Genomic DNA, 23,836 nt, shown 5'->3' on the forward strand with positions numbered 1-23,836 from the left:
AAACACTTTTAAAATTCCACGGGCAGAAGAGCCTAGCAGGATATACAGTCCATGGGGCTGCAAAGAGTCAGACACAACTGAGCAACTGAACACGGAAGTACAGAGCTTTTAAAAATATATATATAACGTATCTTTCCGTCATATATGACCAGTGCTACCAGTTCTCCTGATGACAGAGGTCAGTATCATTAAGATTTTCTTTGATGAATAAATTGAAAACAGTTGCTAATACAAATACCTTAAAATAGAACTCATTAACAGACGTCCTCTTTTGTCTTAATCCTTTGAAGCCATGATTTCATTTTGTATTGAATGGAAAAAACAGACAATTACTTTGAGCAATCTGAAGTAAAACTAACTTTCTTGATTATTTGTGGATTTGAAAAGTTGCCTGGGGGTTAAACTATTTAGTCTCAGATTCTGAAGCTTAGAAGACACTTGTGGAGATGATTCTTCCACCTGTTGGAACAATAAAAATACCATTAGTTTTATAGAAATGTAGTTGGCCTACCCTATGTACTTCTATTCCCTCTGACTGCTTCGCAGGAACTTCATACATTTTCCCACTTCTTGAGCACACCAGAACAATCAGTGGTCATTCAGCTTAGGCTTACTGTGAAAACCCCAGTCCCCACCTCCAGGACTGGCATACAGAAGTGACTTTTTGCTGAATAAGTACATATATCTAACTTCTAAAAGTGTGGACAGGGTCCACAGTGCAGTGGAGAAGTAAAATGTGGGTGGACTTCCCTGGTAGTATAGTGGATGGGAATCCACCCACCAGTGCAGAGGACACGGGTTCGAGCTATGGTCTGGGAAGATGCCACAGGGCAACTATGCCTGTGAGCCACAGCTACTGAAGCCCACGTGCCTAGAGCCTGTGGTCTGCAACCAGAGAACACGAGAAGCCCAGGGATGGCAACATGGAGTAGCCCCCGCTTGCCACAGCTAGAGAAAGCTCGCACACAGCAACAAAGACCTGACACAGCCAAATACATACATAATTTAAAAAATATTAAAATGTGGGCCCCTTGTTCAAAAATTAGGAATTTCAAGATGACAAGCAGAGAACATTGCAAGCATAGGGTTCCTTCTAAGCAGGAAGCCCTGTATGACCAACTGCCCAGGATGCCCGTCCATGATGCCAGCCATAGGCGTGGTTAAGTTGAAACGCTGCAACTCTTGGCACTATTAGGATTCCCAAGCACTAGTCAATGGACCAGTACAGTCACAAAAAAGCTTCACCGCAGAGAAAGAGAAAAATAAAATTAAATTCATTCATCTTGCTAAATCTGTTCAGTTTAGAAAACTGTGGTAGTTAATTTTATGTGTCAATGTGGCTAAGCCACAGTACCCGAATATTTGGCCAAATACTGTTCTACATGTTTCTGGGGAAGTATTTTTTACTTGAGACTGACAGTTAAATCAGTAGACTAAGTAAAATGGGTTACTCTCCAAAGTATGCCTAGGTGGGCTTTATCCAATCAAAGCCTAAACAGAAAAAATTGATCTCCGCCAAGGAAGATGGGATTCTGCTGTAGAGCACCATGAAATTAACTCTTCTCTGAGTGTCCTCTCAGCCAGCCTACCTGCGCATTTTGGACTCTACCATCACCAGCCCTCACAATGGCATGAGCCAACTCCTTAAAATAAATCCCAAAAGATAGATTAGACAGATTAGATAGACAGATATAGACACACACCCTATTGGTTCTGTTTCTCTAAGGAACCCTGAGGAATACAAGGACTATCTTTATTCAGGGACTACAGGACATCTTTCCTAACTTTTTTTTAAAGTGAAAATGTCATTTGCTTTCAGAAAAATCTGGAAAGCAATGCTTTAAACAGATAAAATTTAGCAGTATTTTACATATATGTTTTTAAGGTTCATTTTTGTCCCCCCACTTTTTTTGTTCAGTGGTGGGAGGTTAGGCAAAAAAAAAAGAAGAAAAAAACAGGTCAAATTTTCTTTGAAGATTCTTTTAAAAACTCAGAGCTATGAATCGATGAAAAAGCAAACGTTTTCATCTAGAAGGGAGGGGCTTGGGCATTTCAGTCATTGGTATATGTAGAATTTAAAGACTTGGCTCTCAGGCAGCAATGTGAATATGAAGGATGAGAATGTGGGCAGCCCTTGTCATTGAATTCGATCTTTTACAAATGACACATCTCGATGCACCTGAAAGTATATTATTATAAAACATGAGAAGTCCTTAATTTATCAGTCCTGATGCTTGAATTCTAGTTTCCTTGTTTCTAGGGATTCTTGCAAATGCCACATACGTCTGGCAAAGCATGTGAGAAACTGATCCTTTTCACGGAGACAACTTTGTTGATGCTGCGGCCATCATGCAGTGCTAACAGCCAGCGCTGGGCAGCCCCTACCGTCACTCTCTGTGTTCACACACCTTTTGCGACGCTACCCTCCCCCGCAGCTTAGAAGCCTTGGCAAGCTCAAAACTGAAGATAAATAGTGCTGCCAGTTTCTCTTTGCACCATCATACAAACCGTAATTCCTCCCTCCAACATTGGTGCTAAGAAATAAAAAGCAGAAACTTGTAGAAAAAGATTCTTTCTTTCCTTGGAATTGCCTGCTTTCTGCTCCAGGTCAAAAGCTTTATTTATCCCAGGGTCTCTGTATGAGGTAACACAGTTTTGTTTTGTTTTCTTAAGTATTTTTAGCTGAGACGGAAATTCAATCTCAGCCGAGTTGATCTCGAGTACAGAATGAAACAAAGGCTTCCCAGGTGGCTCAGTGGTGATGAATCCACCTGCCAAAGCAGGAGACCGAGGAGGCTTGGGTTCGATCCCTGGGTCAGGAAGACTCCCTGGAAGAGGAAATGGCAACCCACTCCAGTAGTCTTGCCTGGAAAATCCCAGGGACAGAGGAGCCTGGCAGGATACAGTCCATGGGGCCGCGAAGAGTTGGACACAACTTAGCGACTGAGCATGCGCACCAAATGAAAGTATCAGCAGTGATCTTACTACTTTGAAGAAGAAGAAAAAAATATTTTTTCTGCTATGTCCACTTTCATCACTTTCCACACAAAACCTGTCCTTTGGCCCCCTTTCCCAATTCTGGTTAATGTTATTTGGAGCCACCCAGATGTCCAAGGCCGAAGCCTAGGAATCATCCTGAGGCTCAACCTTACATACAACTATCCATTATGTCCACTGACTCTATCCCTTAGCATCTCTACTATCTCTTTAGAACCTAGTCATTTTGCCCAACCTACTGAAATCATCTTTTTGCTGGGAACTCAGCCCCTAGTCTCTCCCTAACCATATCCACTGAACTGCAAAGTCAGCTTCATAAATTTCAATTCACAGAGCTTTTAAAATGCTTCCAGTGCTCTCCACTGCAATCAGTAGAATATACAATGTTTTCAGAAGAGCCTTGGTCTCTTTCCCAAGTGTCCTCAGCTCAACTTCTCATTTGTATGCCGTGTTCCACCCACGCTATTCCATACCTGTTGTTGTCTAATATGCCTTAGAGACCCTTTTGTGGGGCACCCTGTTTGAGAATTTTTGAAGATCTCACATCCATGTGGGCTCACAAGTAGAGAAGTTTCCTTTAGAGCTCAGCCTGGTAAAGGCAGGTTACATTAACACTTTCTCCTCTGAGTTCCCACAGCAGCCCCTTCTTATAACTGTCACCATGCTGGAAGCCTAAAGATTCACCCTTAACAAGTCTGCTGCTGGCACATAAAGCAATTCTTAACGCTTGTGTAAGAACTACACTTGGAGCTAATTTAGAATCCCATCTTTTTTACACAAAACAGCATCACCGACTTGGATCGTCTAACTTCTAAAACTAGGAAACAATGATTTTGGATTATTTCTAAAAACCAAAAGAGGTCTCAGTAGAAGTTTGCTTCCCTTATAAACATTCAAAAGGATCTTTTACTGTCTCTAAAAGTGATTCTCAAAGGAATTCTTAAAGCAAGGAGGGAGCACTACCAGAACAAGTACGGCTTTGAGCCTGAACCTGAAAGAAGACGCTGGAGGTCTGATTTCTTTTTTTTAAATGAGGCTTCCCTGCCATAATCAGTTTATATTTTAATCGCTGTGCATTTTTAAAGTGTTATCATGTGACGAGCAATCATGTGATACAGACGCTGTCCTCAAGAGTCAAGCAGACGGCGGCTCCCAGCGCAGCACAGGAGACACACTGTGCCGCAGCCACTTCAGGAACAAACCAGAAACTGAGCTGGACTCTGTGAGGGAAAGAGGAAGGATGGGAGAAGGCAACCCGACAAGAACTGCTTCACCTTCCCTCCACACAACCCAACAACGCACTGCACTCCTTCCCTTCAAGTGCAATGGAAGCAGGAGCCCCTGTTGCCAGCCCTACCTGCTCATGCTCTGGACTGTCCCCATCTCACCCACGTCAGGGCTCCATGCCTGCAATGATCCCCTCTCTCTCAATCACAAATTTCCTGTCTTCCGTTGAACCATTCCGTTAATACCCCAGGATCCTCCCAAAACAAATCAGCCAATAAATCCTTCCTTGGCCATGAGTCCTCCATCCACACACCACCCACCTCTCTGCTCCTCGCCACAGCAGCCTCCCTCTAGAGCCCTGCCCCTACTTGCCCTTTGCTCCTCACCTCCTAGTCCCTGACCAAGCCGCTCTGGGCAGGCTTTCGTCCCCTCCCCACGACCAGTCTCCCTTCTCTCTCACTCACACTTCTTTTCAGTCTCCTCCGCCAGCTCTCTGAAAGTCAGGAGTATCCAACCAAAAAAAGCTTTAAAGTCTCTTCTACCTCTGGTGTCTCAAGTTAGTCCACCATTATATGCTAATGACTCCTAACTGGACATTCTGGGCTTTCCCAGTGGTTCGGTGGTCAAGAATCCACCTGCCAATGCAGGAGACATGGGTTCAATCCCTGGGTGAGAAAGGTCGCCTGGAGAAGGAAATAGCAACCCACTCCAGTATTCTTGCCTGGGAAATTCCATGGACAGAGGAGCCTGGCGGGCTACAGTCTATGGGCTTACCAAAGAGTCAGACGTGACTTAACGACTGAACAACTTCCTAACCCACCCTGAGGCTCTAAACTTCTCTACCAGCCACTGCCGTTCTCAATGAATCCACATATACGTCTAATTGATAACCTAAACACAACATGTCAAAAGAGATCTCTTCATTTCCCCAAACCCAGTTGTCCTCATGTCTTTCCTATCTCAAGAAACGGCAATACAATTCACCAAGTTGCTTCAGGCAGAAATCGAGGAATCATCCTGGGTTACTGTTCGTTTTACTCCCTCACATCCAATCAACAAATCAGACAGACCCCATCTTCAATGGGTATCAAGACTCCAACCACTGGGGACTTCCCAAGCAGTCCAGTGGTTAAGACTCAGCACTTCCAATGCAGGGGCCACGAGCCTGTTCTCTGCTCCCTGTGGGAACTGAGATCCCACATACTGCACAGTACAGCCAAATTAAAGGGAAAAAAAATCCAACCACTTTCCATCCCCCTCCCTGCTCTTTCACTGTTCTCCCTGGGATGACTGGCCTTCTCGCTTCCACCTTCCTTTCCCCAGGTCACTCTCCACAGCAGCTGGAGGGGTGGTTGTCAACCATACATTAGATGGTATTACACCTTTGCTAAAAGCCCAGCAATGGATTCCCACTGCAAGTAGAATGAAATCCTAGCTGCCTTCCGTGGTTCTGCCTCTCTCTTTAACATCACATACTCTCTCTTTCTCACTCACTAGGCACACAGGTCTCTCTTCCTCTTCTAATGAAGTCATTCCTTTTCAGGCCTTGCATCTTCTACACCCTCTGCCTGGGACACTCTTCCTTGGAGCCCCACCTGGCTGGCTTATTTGCATCTTTTAGTGCTCAGCTCAAACATCACCTCCTCAGAGAGGACTTACCAGACCATCATAGCCCAGGACCACCTCCTGCCCCTTTAACCCCTCCTGACCACTGCCTACCTCATCACCTGTATCTTCTTTATAGGATCTTTCTTACTCTGGAAATTTTATTTTCTCTGGTATGGGTTGCCTTTGAACAAAGGGCACAACGTAATGGCCATGAAGCCAAGAACCTGCTTTTTTCCCCTCTAGATCACTTAGATCAGTGACCAACAGAAGAGCTACCGTTTTTTTTCTAAATGCTGAATGAGGGGATGCAGAGAGAAGGAGGCATCCAAGCCAAGCTGCAGAACAAAATCCAAAAGGAAGAGACATGAATAAGTTTGGTTGAATGTGGTAGAGATTAGAGTGACAAAAACAAAAGTAAAAAAGGAATAGTGGGAAAAGAAATGATGTTGGGAAAGATGGAATCAAACAGAGAAAAGCCTCAAATGCTGAGCTACAGCACGTGGAATTTACACAGCAGGTCCTAAGGAGCCACTGAAGGCTTCTGAACAAAGGGATGAGCTCAGCACTTAGGGGGTGCATCTGGTAACAAGGTGCAGGGTACATCAGCAGAATGGGAACAAGAGAAGGGAAGGCAGCAGGTCAGCAATCATCCAAGAAGGTCAAGATCTAAAACAGCACAGACTTAATGAGATGGAAGAAATCCCCAAGAGACATATTTTGCAATAAACCCAGCAACTCTCTGGAGGTAAAGGGTGAAAGTAATGCAAATCTAGAGACTCCAAGATTTCAACTGGGAAAACGGAAAAATGTTTAAAATGGAGACGTTAGGAAAGAGAGGAAGAGGCTGGGCTGAGGCTCCAGAAAGTCAATCTCTAGGAACAAATACATAGATTTTGAGGGCGGGGGGTGGTTAGGAGGGTGGTTCATTAACCCACTTCAGTACTCTTGCCTGGAGAATCCCATGGACGGAGAAGCCTGGTAGGCTGCAGTTCATGGGGTTGCAAAGAGTCGGGCATGACTGAGTGACTTCACTTTCACTTTCAGCATTAACAGCACTCAGTGAAACACTTAACTTGGTGAAACACTTACTGAAACACCAAGTTTCTTACACAGCCTGTCCATCTCCACCACGGACCACCTAGGCATGAATTCCCAGTGCCTGGAATGTAGCTGACAGCTGAAAACTATTTGCTGAACAAATCACTAATGCAGAAGCTAAACAGCTAAAACTGAGAACAAGATCAGCTCTCAAGGGAAAAGAGAACTGAACCTTGGAAAGATGTCTCTGGTCCGAGAAGGAAAAGAGAAGGAGTGAAGAAATGAAGGGAAGATGAGCCAGAGACAGAGGGGAAGTATTAAATCAGGGAACACTGAAACCAAGAGAAGGAAACATGGAAATAGCTATTGCAGTTAAAAATATGGACTGTCAGGGGGAAAAGTCCAGAATGAGACCTAAGGAAAGACCTCTGAAGTTGGCAAGATGACTGGGACCAGCCACTTCAATGGAGCTGTGGGGAACAAAGTGAGACCACACCTACGGAAGGGAGGGGAAGGTGATGAGGAAGATGAGCAAAGAAGGTGACGGAAGATTAGGAAGATCCTCCTGGCGTGCCAGCCCCACTCATCAATCCATCAACACTATCCAGAGTGCCAGCCTCAAGCAGAGGGAGCAACATCCAACCAAGATCAAACTAAGATTCAACTGGATATAGAAGCAGAATAGGAATCTGACAGACATGAGAGCAACAGTTGCTCTGTAAGTCCTGCAGCACTGTGTAGCAGTAGTAAGAACACACAGTCATTTATAAGCACACTGAGGCCAGCAATATTTAAATAAAACCTGAATATCAGTCCTACCATAAGAATTTTGCTTGGACTTTCAGCATCATGCAAGCAACATGTTCTTTTGGACCCTCTCAGTTGTGACGGATCCTTAGTTGCATCCACTTCATCATGTGAAGATAATTCCCATCCTTCAGCAAAGGCAAGCAGCGTGTCATCAGCCACAGGGTCCCCGCTTCCGGGGCTGTCATTTGTCACCGTGTCAGCTGTGACTGTAGAGAGTGGAGATGCTGGCGGCTGTGTGCCGGGTCCCCTGCTATCTTCAGGATTCTTTGATGAGGAAGCAAACTCTGCTGGAGACGTACAGCTCCTGGAAAGTTTGTTTTGCAGAAAATGTTTTAAACGAGTTTTCCTAGGAACGCTCTTTCTCGTGATGGCACTCCGAAGCTGAGACTCCTCTGCGATGACGTACACTCTGCAGCGGCCCCGGGTCACGGCGGTATACACGTGCTGCCAGTGCTGGCGGCCCGCCTTCCCCACCACGTACACAACTGTCTTCTCCTCCGACCCCTGAGAGGAAAGAATGCATGGGGCAGTCTTACTACTGCACAGTGGGTTTACTTCCCGGACAGTCGACAAAGGTAGAAAGGAGACAAGTCCTCCAAGTGCTCTCAAGCACATTCAACCCGGCCAGAGTGCTCAGATGAATCCCCCTGAGGTGTTCCATTTTATTAATTATCCCAGAACTCCCATTTTCCAACTATGCTGCTAAGTTTAGGTGTCAGAGACCCACAACTGGTTTACAGAAACCCAGCAATACACTTCAAAATGCATGCAGTGCTAAAGCTTCCCTAAGAAAAGGATTTGGAATGGCCGTATGGGCTTTATGTATGTTACTTACACAACAAAAGCACACACCTGAAATATCCAGTAACAGGACAACAGATAAATAAATATAGGTGAACATATTTTTCTACATCAAGTATCTATATATGTTGCAAATATCAAAGATGCTTTACAATATAACAAGATTTTTAAAAACTAGAGACATGTATAAAAATGATCAACCATGTAACACAAAATAAAATTATTCTGATCTAAAAAATACAAAGTGAACATAAATATGTAACAAAAACAAGATAAATGAAACAGGAAGGAAATTCTACCAAAAATGTAACCAGTCTGTTAAACCTATGGATTTTTTTTTTCCTTCCATTTTCCGTATTTTTCTGATGTTGAACCATTTATTATTGATATGTTTATCAAAATAAACAAACTAGAACAACAAACCTTTGATGTGGGGGTTTAGCCAACCAAGAACTGTATAGGCCAGAAAAATGCCCAATGTCACCAAGTAACTGTGAGAAAACAATTTCAAGAAAACAATATCAAACTGTGGCTATCCTTAATCCCTATGTTTTCAGTGCCAATGTAGACTAAGAAAGGGTTGGAACCATTCTCTCTCCCAATGCTCCCACATTCCTCTGCTGAAAGAGGAATTGTGGAAAGACAAAGAACAAGATGAAGCATGTAGAAAATACACATTTGCACTTAAAAACAAACCCTGTATACACCAAACACTTCCACCTTCCTGGACACAGAGAGTTTGAATCAACACTTCAGATCATGGCTTAGTGTTAGTTGCTCAGTTGTGCCTTCGCGACCCCCTGGACTGCAGCCTACCAGGTTCCTGTGTCCATGAGATTTTCCAGGCAAGAATACTGGAGTGGGCTGCCATTTCCTTCTCCAGGGGATCTTCCCAATTTAGGGATCGAACCCAGGTCTCCTGCACTGCAGGCAGATTCTTTACCGACTGAGCTACAAGGGAAGCCCAAAAGTTTGATAAACATTTCCTTCTAATGCTGCTGAATCTCAGAAATGAATTTAAATGATCCTTATTTCTACGAAAACTAAATACATTTGCCAGATATACAGAACCAACACCCTGCCCTTGTACTTTATATTGTGTTTTCCTAAACAGGTAAATGTCTACCTAAACTTAGCTGAGTTCTTAAGTATCCTGTAAGTCTCACTGAGAAAAATTTAACAGCTTTGTAATCAGTCTCCCCGTACCCACATTACTGCAACACACTGTCCTCCAAGCAGTCACATCTGTTAAATGCAAACCCAGCCACATCAGATTTTGCTTAACACCCATTAATGGCTCCCTGGGCTCTCAAAAAAGTCCTAACTCCTTAATATGGCTCCTACAGAACTTCCAGATGTTCAAGCTGGTTTTAGAAAAGGCAGAGGAACCAGAGATCAAATTGCCAACATCCGCTGGATCATCAAAAAAACAAGAGAGTTCCAGAAAAACATCTATTTCTGCTTTATTGACTATGCCAAAGCCTTTGACTGTGTGGATCACAATAAACTGTGGAAAATTCTGAAAGAGATGGGAATACCAAACGACCTGACCTGTCTCTTGAGAAACCTGTATGCCGGTCAGGAAGCAACAGTTAGAACTGGACATGGAACAACAGACTGGTTCCAAATAGGAAAAAGAGTATGTCAAGGCTGTATACTGTCACCCTGCTTATTTAACTTATATGCAGAGTACATCATGAGAAATGCTGGGCTAGAAGAAGCACTAGCTGGAATCAAGGTTGCCAGGAGAAATATCAATCACCTCAGATATGCAGATGACACCACCCTTATGGCAGAAAGTGAAGAGGAACTAAAAAGCCTCTTGATGAAAGTGAAAGTGGAGAGTGAAAAAGTTGGCTTAAAGCTCAACCTTCAGAAAACTAAGATCATGGCATCTGGTCCCATCACTTCATGGCAGATAGATGGGGAAACAGTGGAAACAGTGGCTGACTTTGTATTTCTGGGCTCCAAAATCAGTGCAGATGGTGACTGCAGCCATGAAATTGAAAGACGCTTACTCCTTGGAAGGAAAATTATGACCAACCTAGACAACATACTAAAAAGCAGAGACATCATTTTGCCAACAAAGGTCCATCTAGTCAAGGCTATGGTTTTTCCAGTGGTCATGTATGGATGTGAGAGTTGGATTGTGAAGAAAGCTGAGCGCCGAAGAATTGAAGCTTTTGAACTGTGGTGTTGGAGAAGACTCTTGAGAGTCCCTTGGACTGCAAGGAGATCCAACCAGTCCATTCTACAGGAGATCAGTCCTGGGTGTTCACTGGAAGGATTGATGCCGAAGCTGAAACTCCAGTACTTTGGCCACCTCATGCGAAGAGTTGACTCAATGGAAAAGACCCTGATGCTGGGAGGGATTGGGAGCAGGAGGAGAAGGGGACGACAGAGGATGAGATGGTTGGATGGCATCACCGACTCGATGGACGTGAGTCTGAGTGAACTCCAGGAGTTGGTGATGGACAGGGAGGCCTAGCATGCTGCGATTCATGGGGTCGCAAAGAGTTGGACACGACTGAGCGACTGAACTGAACTGAAGTAAGAGTGCCATGCCAAGTGACACTGGAGACAGAGCAAGGGGGAAATTCAGTCCTCCCAGTCCTGATCCCTCCCCCTGGGAGAAGGAGGAGGAACACCTGCAGAATGAGGCTTTACTACAGTGTCTTAGATCTGGAAAATATAGATAGCGCTGAAGCAGAACGAGCAAAACGTTAGCGTCTATACAGTAGTTTCTGTGCTACTGTGTATTTTGTTTACTAATTTAAAAAATAATAAAAGCAATAAAAATTAGGAAGAAAACAATGCAATGTACTCCATCTTGGCAAGCTATTTAAATCACTTTATAAAAGTCCACTCTTACCTGAAAAGTATGAATCGTTCTTGCCCATGCATGTTTTATGTGACAATATTGCATTAGTTTCCCAAAATCCACAGTTACTTCCAGGCCAGCCATATTATTAATGGTCAAAAATCTCTTCTTTCCAAAAGTTACATCAGTTTTATCCTGTCACCAAAACAAATAACTGCTCTTTATGTTTTCAAATACGTACTCTGCAAAGGTCTATTTGGGGTTGAACATAAAATGCCACCTTATAAATAGCATGAATCATTGTTAAGAATTTCAAAGAGTTTAAAATCTATGCTTGAGCACCAACTGAATACAGACACACCCAAATATTTTAATAAACATAAGTGGAAGTTTTTGGTCATTGAAATTTAACCTTCATTTGACTCTTTGGAGAACAGTCTGTATTGCTGTTCTTGCTCTGAAGACTATACATTTTACTTCTTGCAGTGACTGTATAAGTCTGCATATATTTCTGGCAAAGAGTTCACTTTTCTTTACAAATTTTAAGAATAAACTTTAAGTTTACAAAGGTGTTTATACAATGAGGGCAAATTCAAGGAGACCACTTCTATAGCTTCTGTACTTAAGCAGCAACCAAGGAAATGCTGCTTTGTAAAACATAATAAGTGTGTCACTTGTCCCTTGGTTTTGTTACTTGAGCACTTCAAACTTATTAAAAAATGTGTTTCTTCACAACGTCTCCCAGAAAATGTAAGAGAAAGGAACATTTCCCAACTAATTTTATGAGGCCAGAATTAGTTGGCCTCATAAAATCAGAAAAGATGTCACTGGAAAACTACAAATCAAGATTCCTCATGGATACAAAGCCAAAAGTTCTTAACAAAAAATTATGGAAGAAAAATGTCAGCTCTCATATGATTAGATTCTGAATCAATCCTCAGGCAATAAAAAGAAAACCAAATCTATCCCTCATAGGTAAAAAGGTACTATTTTTCTGTTATTACCTACCGCTGTTATAAAAAATATTTCTCCATTGCAGAGTCGAGTACCACTTTCAAAGTCATGCTTATTTTTGGCAAAACCAGGAGTACCACCATTAAAGTCTTCACCACTAGCTTTTAATTCATTATTTTGTTGACTGTTGAAGGTATTTTCAGGGAGTAACTCTGAGAGATATGCATTCTTGGTACAACAAATTTTATCACCAACTCCAAATTCAAGCCTATTCTGATGGTTTCTGAGATAGAAAATAAGAATACAGTATGAGAATTTGGAAAACCACAATTTCATTGTCTTTAGGCACTGACTCCCACTCAGATCTGATCCAATTCTCAAAATAATTTCCACAGACTCTTTATATCACTTTTGTTCTCCAAAGGTCACCAAGAAATGAGGAGGCTCCCACGGTTGTGGTCTGATTACCTATACTCACTGCAACCCCTCAAACTCAACGACATTTCCCAGCTGACTTTTTTCAAGCTAGAAATTTTGGCATAAAGGCTGATGTCTGTCTTTCCCTTCACATTCCAAAAGTTACCAAAAATCTTATCGACTCTCCCTTTTAAATTCATCCTCTCCTCTTCAATTTCTGTTACCACTACTCCAATTCAAGTCTCACACATTTATACATATTTCTAGTATAATAATTATGACACTATATCAGAATAATAGCAGCAAATTGGTAAGTGCTTTAGGCATGTTATTTCATTTCATCCTTACTACAACTTATGAGGGAGATTCTAAGTAAGTATGCTCTTACGTACATGGAAGGGTGAAACTGCCTGCTCAAGACTGAGACCCAGACTCGATGGTGTTGGGGTACCTATCATGGTATTTTCTGTCTTCCCTCAATAGACAAGGAGATCCTCTAGTAACTTACACATTTCTGGATTCTCTACACTTCATAAATGGTATTATTATTATTAAGTGAAAGTCGCTCAGTTGTGTCCAACTCTTTGTGATCCCATGGGGTCGCTACGAGTCGGACACGACTGAGCAACTTCACTTTCCCTTTTCACTTTCACGCGTTGGAGAAGGAAATGGCAACCCACTCCAGTGTTCTTGCCTGGAGAATCCCAGGGCCGGGGGAGCCTGGTGGGCTGCTGTCTATGGAGTCGCACAGAGTCAGACACGACTGAAGCAACTTAGCAGCAGCAGCAGGATTAACACAATCCATGGAATTCTCAAGGCCAGAATACTGGAGTGGGTAGCCTTTCCCTTCTCCAGGAGATCTTCCCAACCCAGGAATCAAACTGGGGTCTCCTGCATTGCAGGTGGATTCTTTACCAGCTGAGCCACAAGGGAAGCCCTGTTGATACATGCAAGAGAAGTTATGTAGCCTGTCCTACGTGTGAACAGCATGGCTTTTCTATTCGCTTATTTCCCCGACAGATGTTCACCTAAGGTGCTCTCTGCAGGCATCCTGTTGCTAAGGTTCTTGAATACATTCCACACATATCTGATTTGAAAAATTGCCATAAATTCTCAAAGCTCAATCTGCAGAGGCTAGAAGTAGGAAACTACAAGGATAATTTTATTCCTTATTTTTCTCATTACGCTGATTACCAAAAATTCCTAAGGATCTATATCATACTTAATTGAAGAAATCAGCTGACTTAACAATGGAGAATAAAGATTTTTAAATATGCAACTACAATGATAAACAAACAAAAGTACAGTGAATCCAGGAAGCACTGTCCTTACTTGATTAGACGTCCTGTGTAGTGCTTGCAACAGCAGGCGTTGATCACGTCACAGTCCTGCCTACAACACAGGAAAATGCAAGGGTCACTTTAATGGAATCTCTTTTGTGTAGATTTCTATTACCAACAATTATGATATATGGGGTTCTATCAAAAGTTTCCAGAACTTTCCTCAGGAAAAGGTATTTGGTAATTTTGATTTAAATATAGAAGTATTTCTTCCATTCAGATTTCCTATTAGTTACCAAATATAATATTTGGTAGAAAGAGCCCTCTTTAGGGAATTCTCTGGTGGTCCATTGGTTGGGACTCAGTACTCTCACTGCCATGGGCCTGGGTTCTATCTCTAGTCAGGGATTTAATATCCCACAAACTGTGCAGTGTGACCAATAAATGAATGAACATATGAATGAACAGCCCTCTTTAAAAGCTGCCTTCCACTGGGTCTACCAAAGAAGTACCTCAAAATAAGAGAGGATTCACAGTGATGAACTACTAGAGTCTCCCATTTCAACAGCATCTAGATTAATAAGGTATGAAATTTAAAAGTTCCACTTTTAAAAACAATAAAATATTGTAAATGCTTTACCTTCTAAAGGCAATAAATTGTGATGTTTTCACATCTTCTAGGTCCTTTTCTTGGAGTAAAGTACTAACTGCAGAATATAAATCTGATAATTCAAGAGAAAAAGGTTAACACAGAAAAGCACTGAATTATAACACTATTTCAATCAGTCAGTTCAGTCCCTGAGTTGTGTCTGACTCTTTGTGACCCCATGGACTGCAGCACACCAGGCCTCCCTGTCCATCACCAACTCCCGGAGCTTACTCAAACTCATGTCCATTGAGTCAGTAATGCAATCCAACCATCTTATCCTCTGTCGTCCCCTTCTCCTCCCGCCTTCAATCTTTCCCAGCATCAGGGTCTTTTCCAGTGAGTCAGTACTTCCCATCAGGTGGCCAAAGTATTGGAGTTTCAGCTTCAGCATCAGTCCTTCCAATGAATATTCAGGACTGATTTCCTTTACGATGGACTGGTTGGATCTCCTTTCAGTCCAAGGGACTAAAGAGTCTTCTTCAACACCACAGTTCAAAAGCATCAATTCTTCAGCACTCAGCTTTCTTTATAGTCCAACTCTCACATCCATACATGACAACTGGAAAAACCATAGCTTTGACTAGACAGACCTTTGTTGGCAAAGTAGTATCTCTGCTTTTTAATATGCTGTCTAGGTTGGTCATAACTTTTCTTCCAAAGAGCAAGCGTCTTTGAATTTCATGACTGCACTCACCATCTACAGTGATTTTGGAGCCCAAGAAAATAAAATCTGTCACTGTTTCCATTGTTTCCCCATCTATTTGCCATGAAGTGATGGGACCAGATGCCATGATCTTAGTTTTCTGAATGTTGAGTTTTAATCCAACTTTCTCACTCTCCTCTTTTACTTTCATCAAGAGGCTCTTTAGCTCTTCTTCGCTTTCTGCCATAAGGGTGGTATCATCTGCATATTTGAGGTTATTCATATTTCTCCTGGCAATCTTGATTCCAGCTTGTGCTTCATCCACCCCGCATTTTGAATGATGTACTCTGCATACAAGTTAAATAAGCCGGGTGACAACATACAGCCTTGACGTACTCCTTTCCCTATTTGGAACCAGTCTGTTGTTTCATGTCCAGTTCTAACTGTTACTTCTTGACTTGCATTCAGATTTCTCAGGAGGCAGGTTAGGTGGTCTCTTTAAGAATTTTCCATAATTTGTTGTGAGGTTGGATGGCATGACAAACTTGATGGACATGGGTTTGGGTGAACTCCAGGACTCCAGGATTTGGTGATGGACAGGGAGGCCTGGCGTGCTGAGATTCATGGGGTCGCAAAGAAGCGACCTTCATAGTCAATGAAGTAGGAGTAGATGTTTTTCTGGAACTCTCTTGCTTTTTTTGATGATCTGGCGGATGTTGGCAATTTGATCTCTGGTTCCTCTGCCTTCACTAAATCCAGCTTGAACATTTGGATGTTCACGGTTCACATACTGTTGAAGCCTTGCTTTGAGAATTTTGAGCATTACTTTGCTAGTGTATGAGATGAGTGCAATTGTGCAGTAGTTTGAACATTTTTTGGCCTTGCCCTTTTTTGGGATTGGAATGAAAACTGACCTTTTTCAGTCTTGTGGCCACTGCTGAGTTTTCCAAATTTGCTGGCATATTGAGTGCAGCACTTTCACAGCATCATCTTTTAGGATTTGAAATAGCTCAACTGGAATTCCACTGCTTCCACTAGCTTTGTTCGTAGTGACGCTTCCTAAGGCCCACTTGACTTCACATTCCAGGATGTCTGGCTCTAGGTGAGTGATCACACCATCATGGTTATCTGGGTCATGAAGATCTTTTTTGTATAGTTCTTCCATGTATTCTTGCCACCACTTGTTAATATCTTCTGCTTCTGTTAGGTCCATACCATTTCTGTCCTTTATTCTGCCCATCTTTGCATGAAATGTTCCCTTGGTATCTATAATTTTCTTGAAGAGATTTCTAGTCTTTCCCATTCTATTGTTTTCCTCTATTTCTTTGCATTGATCACTGAGGAAGGCTTTCTTATCTCTCCTTGCAATTTTTTGGAACTCTGCATCCAAATGGGTATATCTTTCCTTTTCTCCTTTACCTTTTGCTTCTCTTTTCTCAGCTATTTGTAAACCCTCCTCAGACAACCATTTTGCCTTTTTGCATTTCTTTTTCTTGGGGATAGTCTTGATCACTGCCTCCTATACAATGTCATGAAACTCCGTGCACAGTTCACTGGGCACTCTGTCTATCAGATCTAGTCCCTTAAATCTATTTGTCACTTCCACTGTATAATCATAAGGGATTTGATTTAGGTCATACCTGAATGGTCTAGTGGTTTTCCCTACTTTCTTCCATTTAAGTCTGAATTTGCCAATAAGGAATTCATGATCTGAGCCACAGTCAGCTCCCGGTCTTGTTTTTGCTGACTGTATAGAGCTTCTCCATCTTTGGCTGCAAAGAATATAATCAATCTGATTTCAGTATTGACCATCTGGTGATGTCCACATGTAGAATCTTCTCTTGTGTTGTTGGAAGATGGTGTTTACTATGACCAGAGCGTTTTCTTGGCAAAACGGTTAGCCTTTGACCTGCTTCATTTTGTACTCCAAGGTCAAATTTGCCTGTTATTACAGGTATCTCTTGACTTCCGACTTTTGCATTCCAGTCTCCTATAATGAAAAGGACATCTTTTTTGGGTGTTAGTTCTAGAAGGTCTTCATAGAATCATTCCTGGTTGGGGCATAGACTTGAATGGCTTGCCTTGGAAACAAACAGAGATCATTCTGTCATTTTTGAGATTGCATCCAAGTACAACATTTCGGACTCTTTGGTTGACTGTGAGGGCTATTCCAATTCTTCTAAGGGATTCTTGCCCACAGTAGTAGATATAATGGTCATCTGACTTAAATTCACCCATTCCAGTCCATTTTAGTTCGCTGATTCCTAAAATGTCAATGTTCACTTTTGCCATCTCCTATTTAACCACTTCCAATCTGCTTTGATTCATGGACCTAACATTCCAGAGTACTATGCATATTTCTCTTTACAGCATTGGACTTTACATCTATCACCAGTCACATCCACAACTGGGTATTGTTTTTGCTTTGGCGCCATCCCCTCATTCTTTCTGGAGTTATTTCTCCACTGATCTCCAGTAGCATACTGGACACCCACCAGCCTGGGGAGTTCCTCTTTCAGTGTCCTATGTTTTTGCCTTTTCATACTGTTCATGGGGTTCTCCAGGCAAGAATACTGAAGTGGTTTGCCATTCCCTTCTCCAGTGGACCACTTTTTGTCAGAACTCTCCACCCTTGTCTGTCTTGGGCTGCCCTACACGGCATGGCTCACAGTTTCATTGAGTTAGACAAGTCTGTGGTCCATGTGATCAGTTTGATTAGTTTTCTATGAGTGTGGTTTTCATTCTGTCTGCCCTCTGGTGGGTACGAATAACAGGCTTATGGAAGCTTCCTGATGGGAGAGACTGACTGAGGGGAAACTAATTCAGAATTCCTGCTAAGGGGTCTCATCAAACAGGATACAGGTTCACCACAGGAGCATCAACCTTATTTGCTTCATCAGCCAGAAGAAAAGAAACCAGAATGAAGGCATGTCTTCCAGCCATTCTTTCTCAGTCACTAGCCCAGACAGCTCCTAATTTGTAGTATCATCACTGCATATTTATTGATGGTTTCTAGGACAAAATATGTAACAGAATTACTAATGTACGACTTCTGTTTTAAGCTCTGGTGGCACTAGTGGTCATCAGTTGTAGTTTGAGAATCTATATGCTTCGCATCTGTGATTTCATCTTTAATTTAATCATCACAATATGCATATAATGCATGTATTATTATACCCAGAGCTGACATTTAGCTGACACAGACCTGTATAAAATAGGGAGATGTTTTTATAATATCTAGACTAGAAAACAGCTACTCCCCAAACACCACAAAGCCCTCCCTCAAACCCCACCCATGTCTTTCCCTCCTCCAGAATCCCCAGATCTCCCCATGATTCAACAACTAATAGGTTAACCCTGACACAGGAAGGGCATCTATTCCAATAGTGACCAGACTCTGGCAGCTATTAAATAGTTTAACTCTCACCACTGATTACATCCTTGCTACGAAAGTGAAACTGAGGCCCTTGAAAGTAAAAGAAGTTTTCCAACAGGGTAGGGTAGCCAGCCTCCCTCTTTTAGCACTCAGATCACTGACAGTGATAATGCCCACTTACAACTTGTCCTTCCTCACAGCCTGAGAAGCTGGCTTCCTCTCATCTCTCTTAGCAATGCTACAAATCAGGGAACATTTCTCAAGAAAGGGACAAGATATAAAAATTGGGGGAAAAACATCTCAGGCTTTTAGGTCTTTCCCTCATAGATAAATGAAAAGGGAATGAAAAAGCCCAGTACTTGTAAGCCTTGCTCTAGGAAAACCAAATTAGTTGCTCACGGAGCCCTTCATTTTTCATATGAAGAAAGGGTTATCAGTAAAACATGGCCAACACTCAGCTCACCTCCAGCCAAGCCCTGCTTGCAAAGGTTTCACACGTACAAATCATGCTGTTCTGCTCCCTGATTTGTTCACTCTCCCTACATCTTCCAGATCAATATACACACTGTATTTCCTTGATTCTAAGATGTGCATTTTTTCTCATTTTAACATCATTGGACTTCCAGCCCAGCTACGAAGCCTGTCTCAGGGCTTTGTATCTTGCAATAATGGGAATAACTGGGTAATTTATTAAGAAATACTTATTACTTAAGTGTTAAGTAATAATACTTAATTATTCATGAAAAAGTACTATATGCCTCTCTAAGGAGTATTTATTCAATTCTCTTAAAGAAGAGACTCATTTTCCAGCTGAAGTTTATAATTAAGATATAATTAAGATAGAGAAACAGCATCAGCTAAGCTCTGCTACCATTCTGAAACTTTTTAAAGTACATTCTCATTAATGTAAAGAATGGGTGCCAGAAATAAAACTAAACTTATTTCAGGTAGATCTAAATGGAACAGCAGAGAAAGAAAGTTCTTAACGATAGCTGTCTCATTTTCTTCGACTGTACTAATATCTACTATGAACTAAGTTCTGGTGAGGATAAACATTATCTAAATTATTCACTGTTGCTGCTGCCGCTAAGTCGCTTCAGTCGTGTCTGACGCTGTGCGACCCCATAGACGGCCTCCTACCAGGCTCCTCTGTCCTGGGATTCTCCAGGCAAGAACACTGGAGTGGGTTGCCATTTCCTTCTCCAATGCGTGAAAGTGAAAAGTGAAAGGGAAGTCGCTCAGTTGTGTCCAACTCTTAGCGACCTCATGGACTGCAGCCTACCAGGCTCCTTCACCCATGGGATTTTCCAGGCAATTATTCACAACATGTGGAATAAAAAACAAGCCAAAAAACAATACACAGCTTATAATCCAATTTATATAAAACTAAATTGGTCTGTGTATGCATGGCAACCCACTCCACTATTCTTGCCAGGAGAATCCCATGGACAGGGCAGCCTGGCAGGCTACAGTCCATAGGGTTGCACAGAGTCAGACATGACTGAAGTGACTTAGCATGTACACATGGATATAATTAAGTTTTATAAAGATAAACACCAAGCTCTTCCTATGGATGTAACTTTTATGGGAGTTGACTCTGGGGAAGAGGAGTGGGAATGATTAAAGGAAATATTAATTTTTATTTCAAACACTTCTGTATCAGTTGACTTCTGTTAAGGAATATAAATGATTTCTATAATTAAAAAAAAAAAACCATCACCAAAAACACATACATAGAATGCCATTATTACATGATCTCATTTAAAAAAAGAATACTGTAACGTGTGAATGAACACTAACCCAAGGGAACTAAGATGGGACACACACAGAAGAGGAGAGGCTTACATACAAAGTTGGATGTCAATTAATGTCACATGTCGAGTGAAAGCTGCTAAGTAAGAAGCACATAATTTGAAGAACTGTGGCAACTACAAGAAATTCTCAATAATAACCATTTACATCTTCGCCAATTCAATTTTGAGTAAACCACTACACTATTTTTAAAAGCTTGCTAAGCAAGTTTATAATATAAAGATTCAAAGGTATAATCTATTTAAATAAATTCATTTGGAGTAATAACTTAATATCTATTATTTACAAAAAAATAACATTTACATGATCCAACCAGTCCATCCTAAAGGAAATCAGTCCTGAATGTTCATTGGAAGGACAGATGTTGAAGCTGAAACTCCAACTTTGGCCACCTGATGTGAAGACCTGACTCCCTGGAAAAGACCCTGATGCTGGGAAAGATTGAGGGCAGGAGAAGAAGGTGACGACAGAGGATGAGACAGTTGGATGGCATCACCGACTCAATGGACATGAGTCTGAGTAAACTCCGGGAGTTGGTGATAGACAGGGAGGCCTGGCGTGCTGCAGTCCATGGGGTCGAAAAGAGTCGGATACAAAGAGTTGGACTGAACTGATTTACAAAAAAATAACATTTACATAGCTCCTCAAAACTGACAAATGCCCTCAACTTTCACAACTGTTCCATACTGTCACTGTGACCCCCATTTTACCAATGGTGGAGTGATGAGACACGACTCATACACACAGGGAGAAGAGTCCCTTGTCCCATGCATTTTCTCAATCCTATCATGCTGTTATCCTAATACCCCTAATTAGAAGTGACGTTTGTCCACTTTATTAGAAACAGAACTGTTAGGAACTCAGCTTAGCAACAGTTTGACAGCCATCACTTTTGTTTCACAAATGTCCTCAAAACAACAAATGTTTCCAATTGCTGTTAAAAAAAAAGCTTCATTCATTAAGAATAAACTTGCGATTACTGGGGCTCTTGCTTTATTGTAAACTAATCATCTTCGGCCCTGGGTCAGGAAGATCCCCTGGAGAAGGAAATGGCAACCCACTCCAGTATTCTTGCCTAGAGAATCCCATGGGCAGAGGAAGCCTGGCAGGCTACAGTCCACGGGGTCACAAAGAGTCAGACATGACTGAGTAACTGAGCACACCAAACTAATCATCTACATCCACTTATGTACTCAACAAATATTTACTAAGTCCTTTAGTATGCATGAGCTTACTTCTTTACAAAATTCAAAAGTAATCTGCTTTTGATGATTAATAAATTTATTAAATTAATACATTAAATAAATTTATTTTTAGTGCCTAATGTTTTACTAGCAATTTACTACTATCAAATAAAATTACAAGTAGTTATTTAATAACTGAATTATAAAACTGAAATATTTAACCCTATAAACATAAAAGTTTATACTTACAAGACTGATGGTTACTTTTTGAGGACGGAGAACTGGCATCTTCTTCTGGGAGTCTGACAAAAATAAATGATTTATCTTGTACTGAGACAGAGAATGTCACATTATCAGAGATATTCAACTCTGCATCAAATGTTGGAAACTGGCATCTTGAGATTCTTAAATAAAGATAAAATAATACACCAAGAATATTAGCATCCAAAAATGTGTCTTCATATACGAGCAGAGATAATGTCATTATAATAATATCTGTGAATAGGTCATAAACAGGGTGAAAAGGCCACCCATACATGCATTATAAATACTAAAGGAGTTTCAAAACAGACTTAGCCAAGACCACAATGTTACATTTATCCATCAGTCCCCTACTCCTAGCACATTTAAAGTATTAGAAAAAATTTACCAAGCAACATTCTGAGAACTTGATCTACTTTTCTCCAAACCACAAAAGAACCACACAAGGTAGGTATTATCCTCATTTCATAGATAAAGCAGCGTGATGCCTAGTTAACTACAGCGGGGATGTCCAAGACCACAGAGGTAGAAAGCAGAAGAGCTAGGATGGAAATTTGGACCCAATGGGCTCCATATTTCTGTTTAAATTAATTTAGACTCTTCAGGGGCTTTTCCATACATATACATCACACTCCTTCTTTTCTCCTTCCTTCTATTATATATCATACCTATGGGCTCATCTTCTCAACTGAACCAAGTATCCACATCTTCTCTTTGCTTCTGTTCCCTTCTCAATCATTTTTTTATTCTTGTACACCCCAAGATTAGCAAGCCATAACAGAAAACATAGTAAGGGCCAGTGGCATTATCACACTAGAGTCCCTCCTTGGCTATCCGTTAGAAAACTGACTCCCCGTAAAGACCAACCTCAGCCTAGCTATCAAAGGTCTAGAACCCTACTGTGTGTCATCTTCAACCCTTCCCAAAATGGTGGAAAGAGAAGAAAGGAGAGAGGAGAAGGCTGGCCCTGCTGTACTATCCCAGGTTTAATTTGGGGTGCTGAGAATCACCATGGATTTCCTGTTCTGCTTCTGATCCAGGACATGTAACACTTGTATCTCTGTTCATGGTATCACTGGGACTCATCTGTCATTAATCACAGGGTGATGATGACCAAGAGGAAATGATGAAAGGAGCACAGCCCAAAAGATATTGAAAAAGTTACTAAAAGGAATTCCTAAATTTCAGAGAAAATTGAGTTCTAAGACATCTAATGTGCTTCGTATTCTCCCAAAGATTTCTAGACTTTACAATAACCAATCATCTACCAATATTCCAAAACTGAGGTTGCCTTTATGTAGGGGCAGAAGAGTGATAGGTAAAGAATATTACACCTCAACTACATTATTTTTCTTACTGTCTCAATATGCATCTGTATCATCTACACTATTCCTATCCATTCTTTCTCTTCCTCTCTGTTCTCTCCACGGTAGACAGGGACAGGGAGATGGTTTTTGCTGACATCCAAGCAAGAAAATGTTTAGACAACAAAAACAGCACCTTGTAGTCTAATGCAATATCCTGTCCTGCTGAATATCTGAACCAGATAGCTGCAAAGACCTCCATATAAGCTATCAAGTTTTCAATCTATCATTTAAAAAGATAGGAATTCTTCTGACAGAAAACAAATCATCATAAAGAAAGTACTCTTTTAAAAAAAAAAAGGACTTCTTTGAGCAAACTCTACCTTTCAATTTAATTCTACATTAATTAGTAAGTCATTTTTGGTCCTCAGGTACAGTCAAAAATTTAGTTCCCGATCCTAAGCCCCAGATGGATACATACCAGGTCCAATGGCAGGACAGAGGTCCAAAAAATGTTGCACAAAGAAGACCTAAGACAATGAAGTTTCATGCTAAATTTGTGATCATAGCAACAGTTCAGGACCCATGCTGTATTTTTACGCCAATCAACTATCATCCTCTGCCATTCAGTAGATTGCCCCATGATCTCAAGAA

At 41.5% G+C, this 23,836-nt stretch overlaps 1 protein-coding gene across 1 annotated transcript in view; it reads right to left on the reverse strand.

Moving 5' to 3' along the window:
- Nucleotides 1–315: 315 nt before the first annotated feature.
- The window catches only part of HELB (DNA helicase B), a 35,680-nt gene continuing 12,159 nt past the window's right edge, over nt 316–23,836 (reverse strand). The window contains exons 7-13 of the mRNA XM_068972091.1: nt 21,867–22,021; nt 14,594–14,675; nt 14,006–14,065; nt 12,311–12,539; nt 11,354–11,497; nt 7,690–8,184; nt 316–459 (exon numbers count right to left, since the gene is read on the reverse strand). Coding sequence (XP_068828192.1) covers nt 355–459; nt 7,690–8,184; nt 11,354–11,497; nt 12,311–12,539; nt 14,006–14,065; nt 14,594–14,675; nt 21,867–22,021 — 1,270 coding nt within the window. The 3' untranslated portion in view covers nt 316–354. The remainder of the gene's footprint in view (nt 460–7,689; nt 8,185–11,353; nt 11,498–12,310; nt 12,540–14,005; nt 14,066–14,593; nt 14,676–21,866; nt 22,022–23,836) is intronic.

This window comes from Capricornis sumatraensis, chromosome 4, assembly GCF_032405125.1.
Source record: "Capricornis sumatraensis isolate serow.1 chromosome 4, serow.2, whole genome shotgun sequence".
In the NCBI taxonomy this organism is placed as follows: Eukaryota; Metazoa; Chordata; class Mammalia; order Artiodactyla; family Bovidae; genus Capricornis; species Capricornis sumatraensis.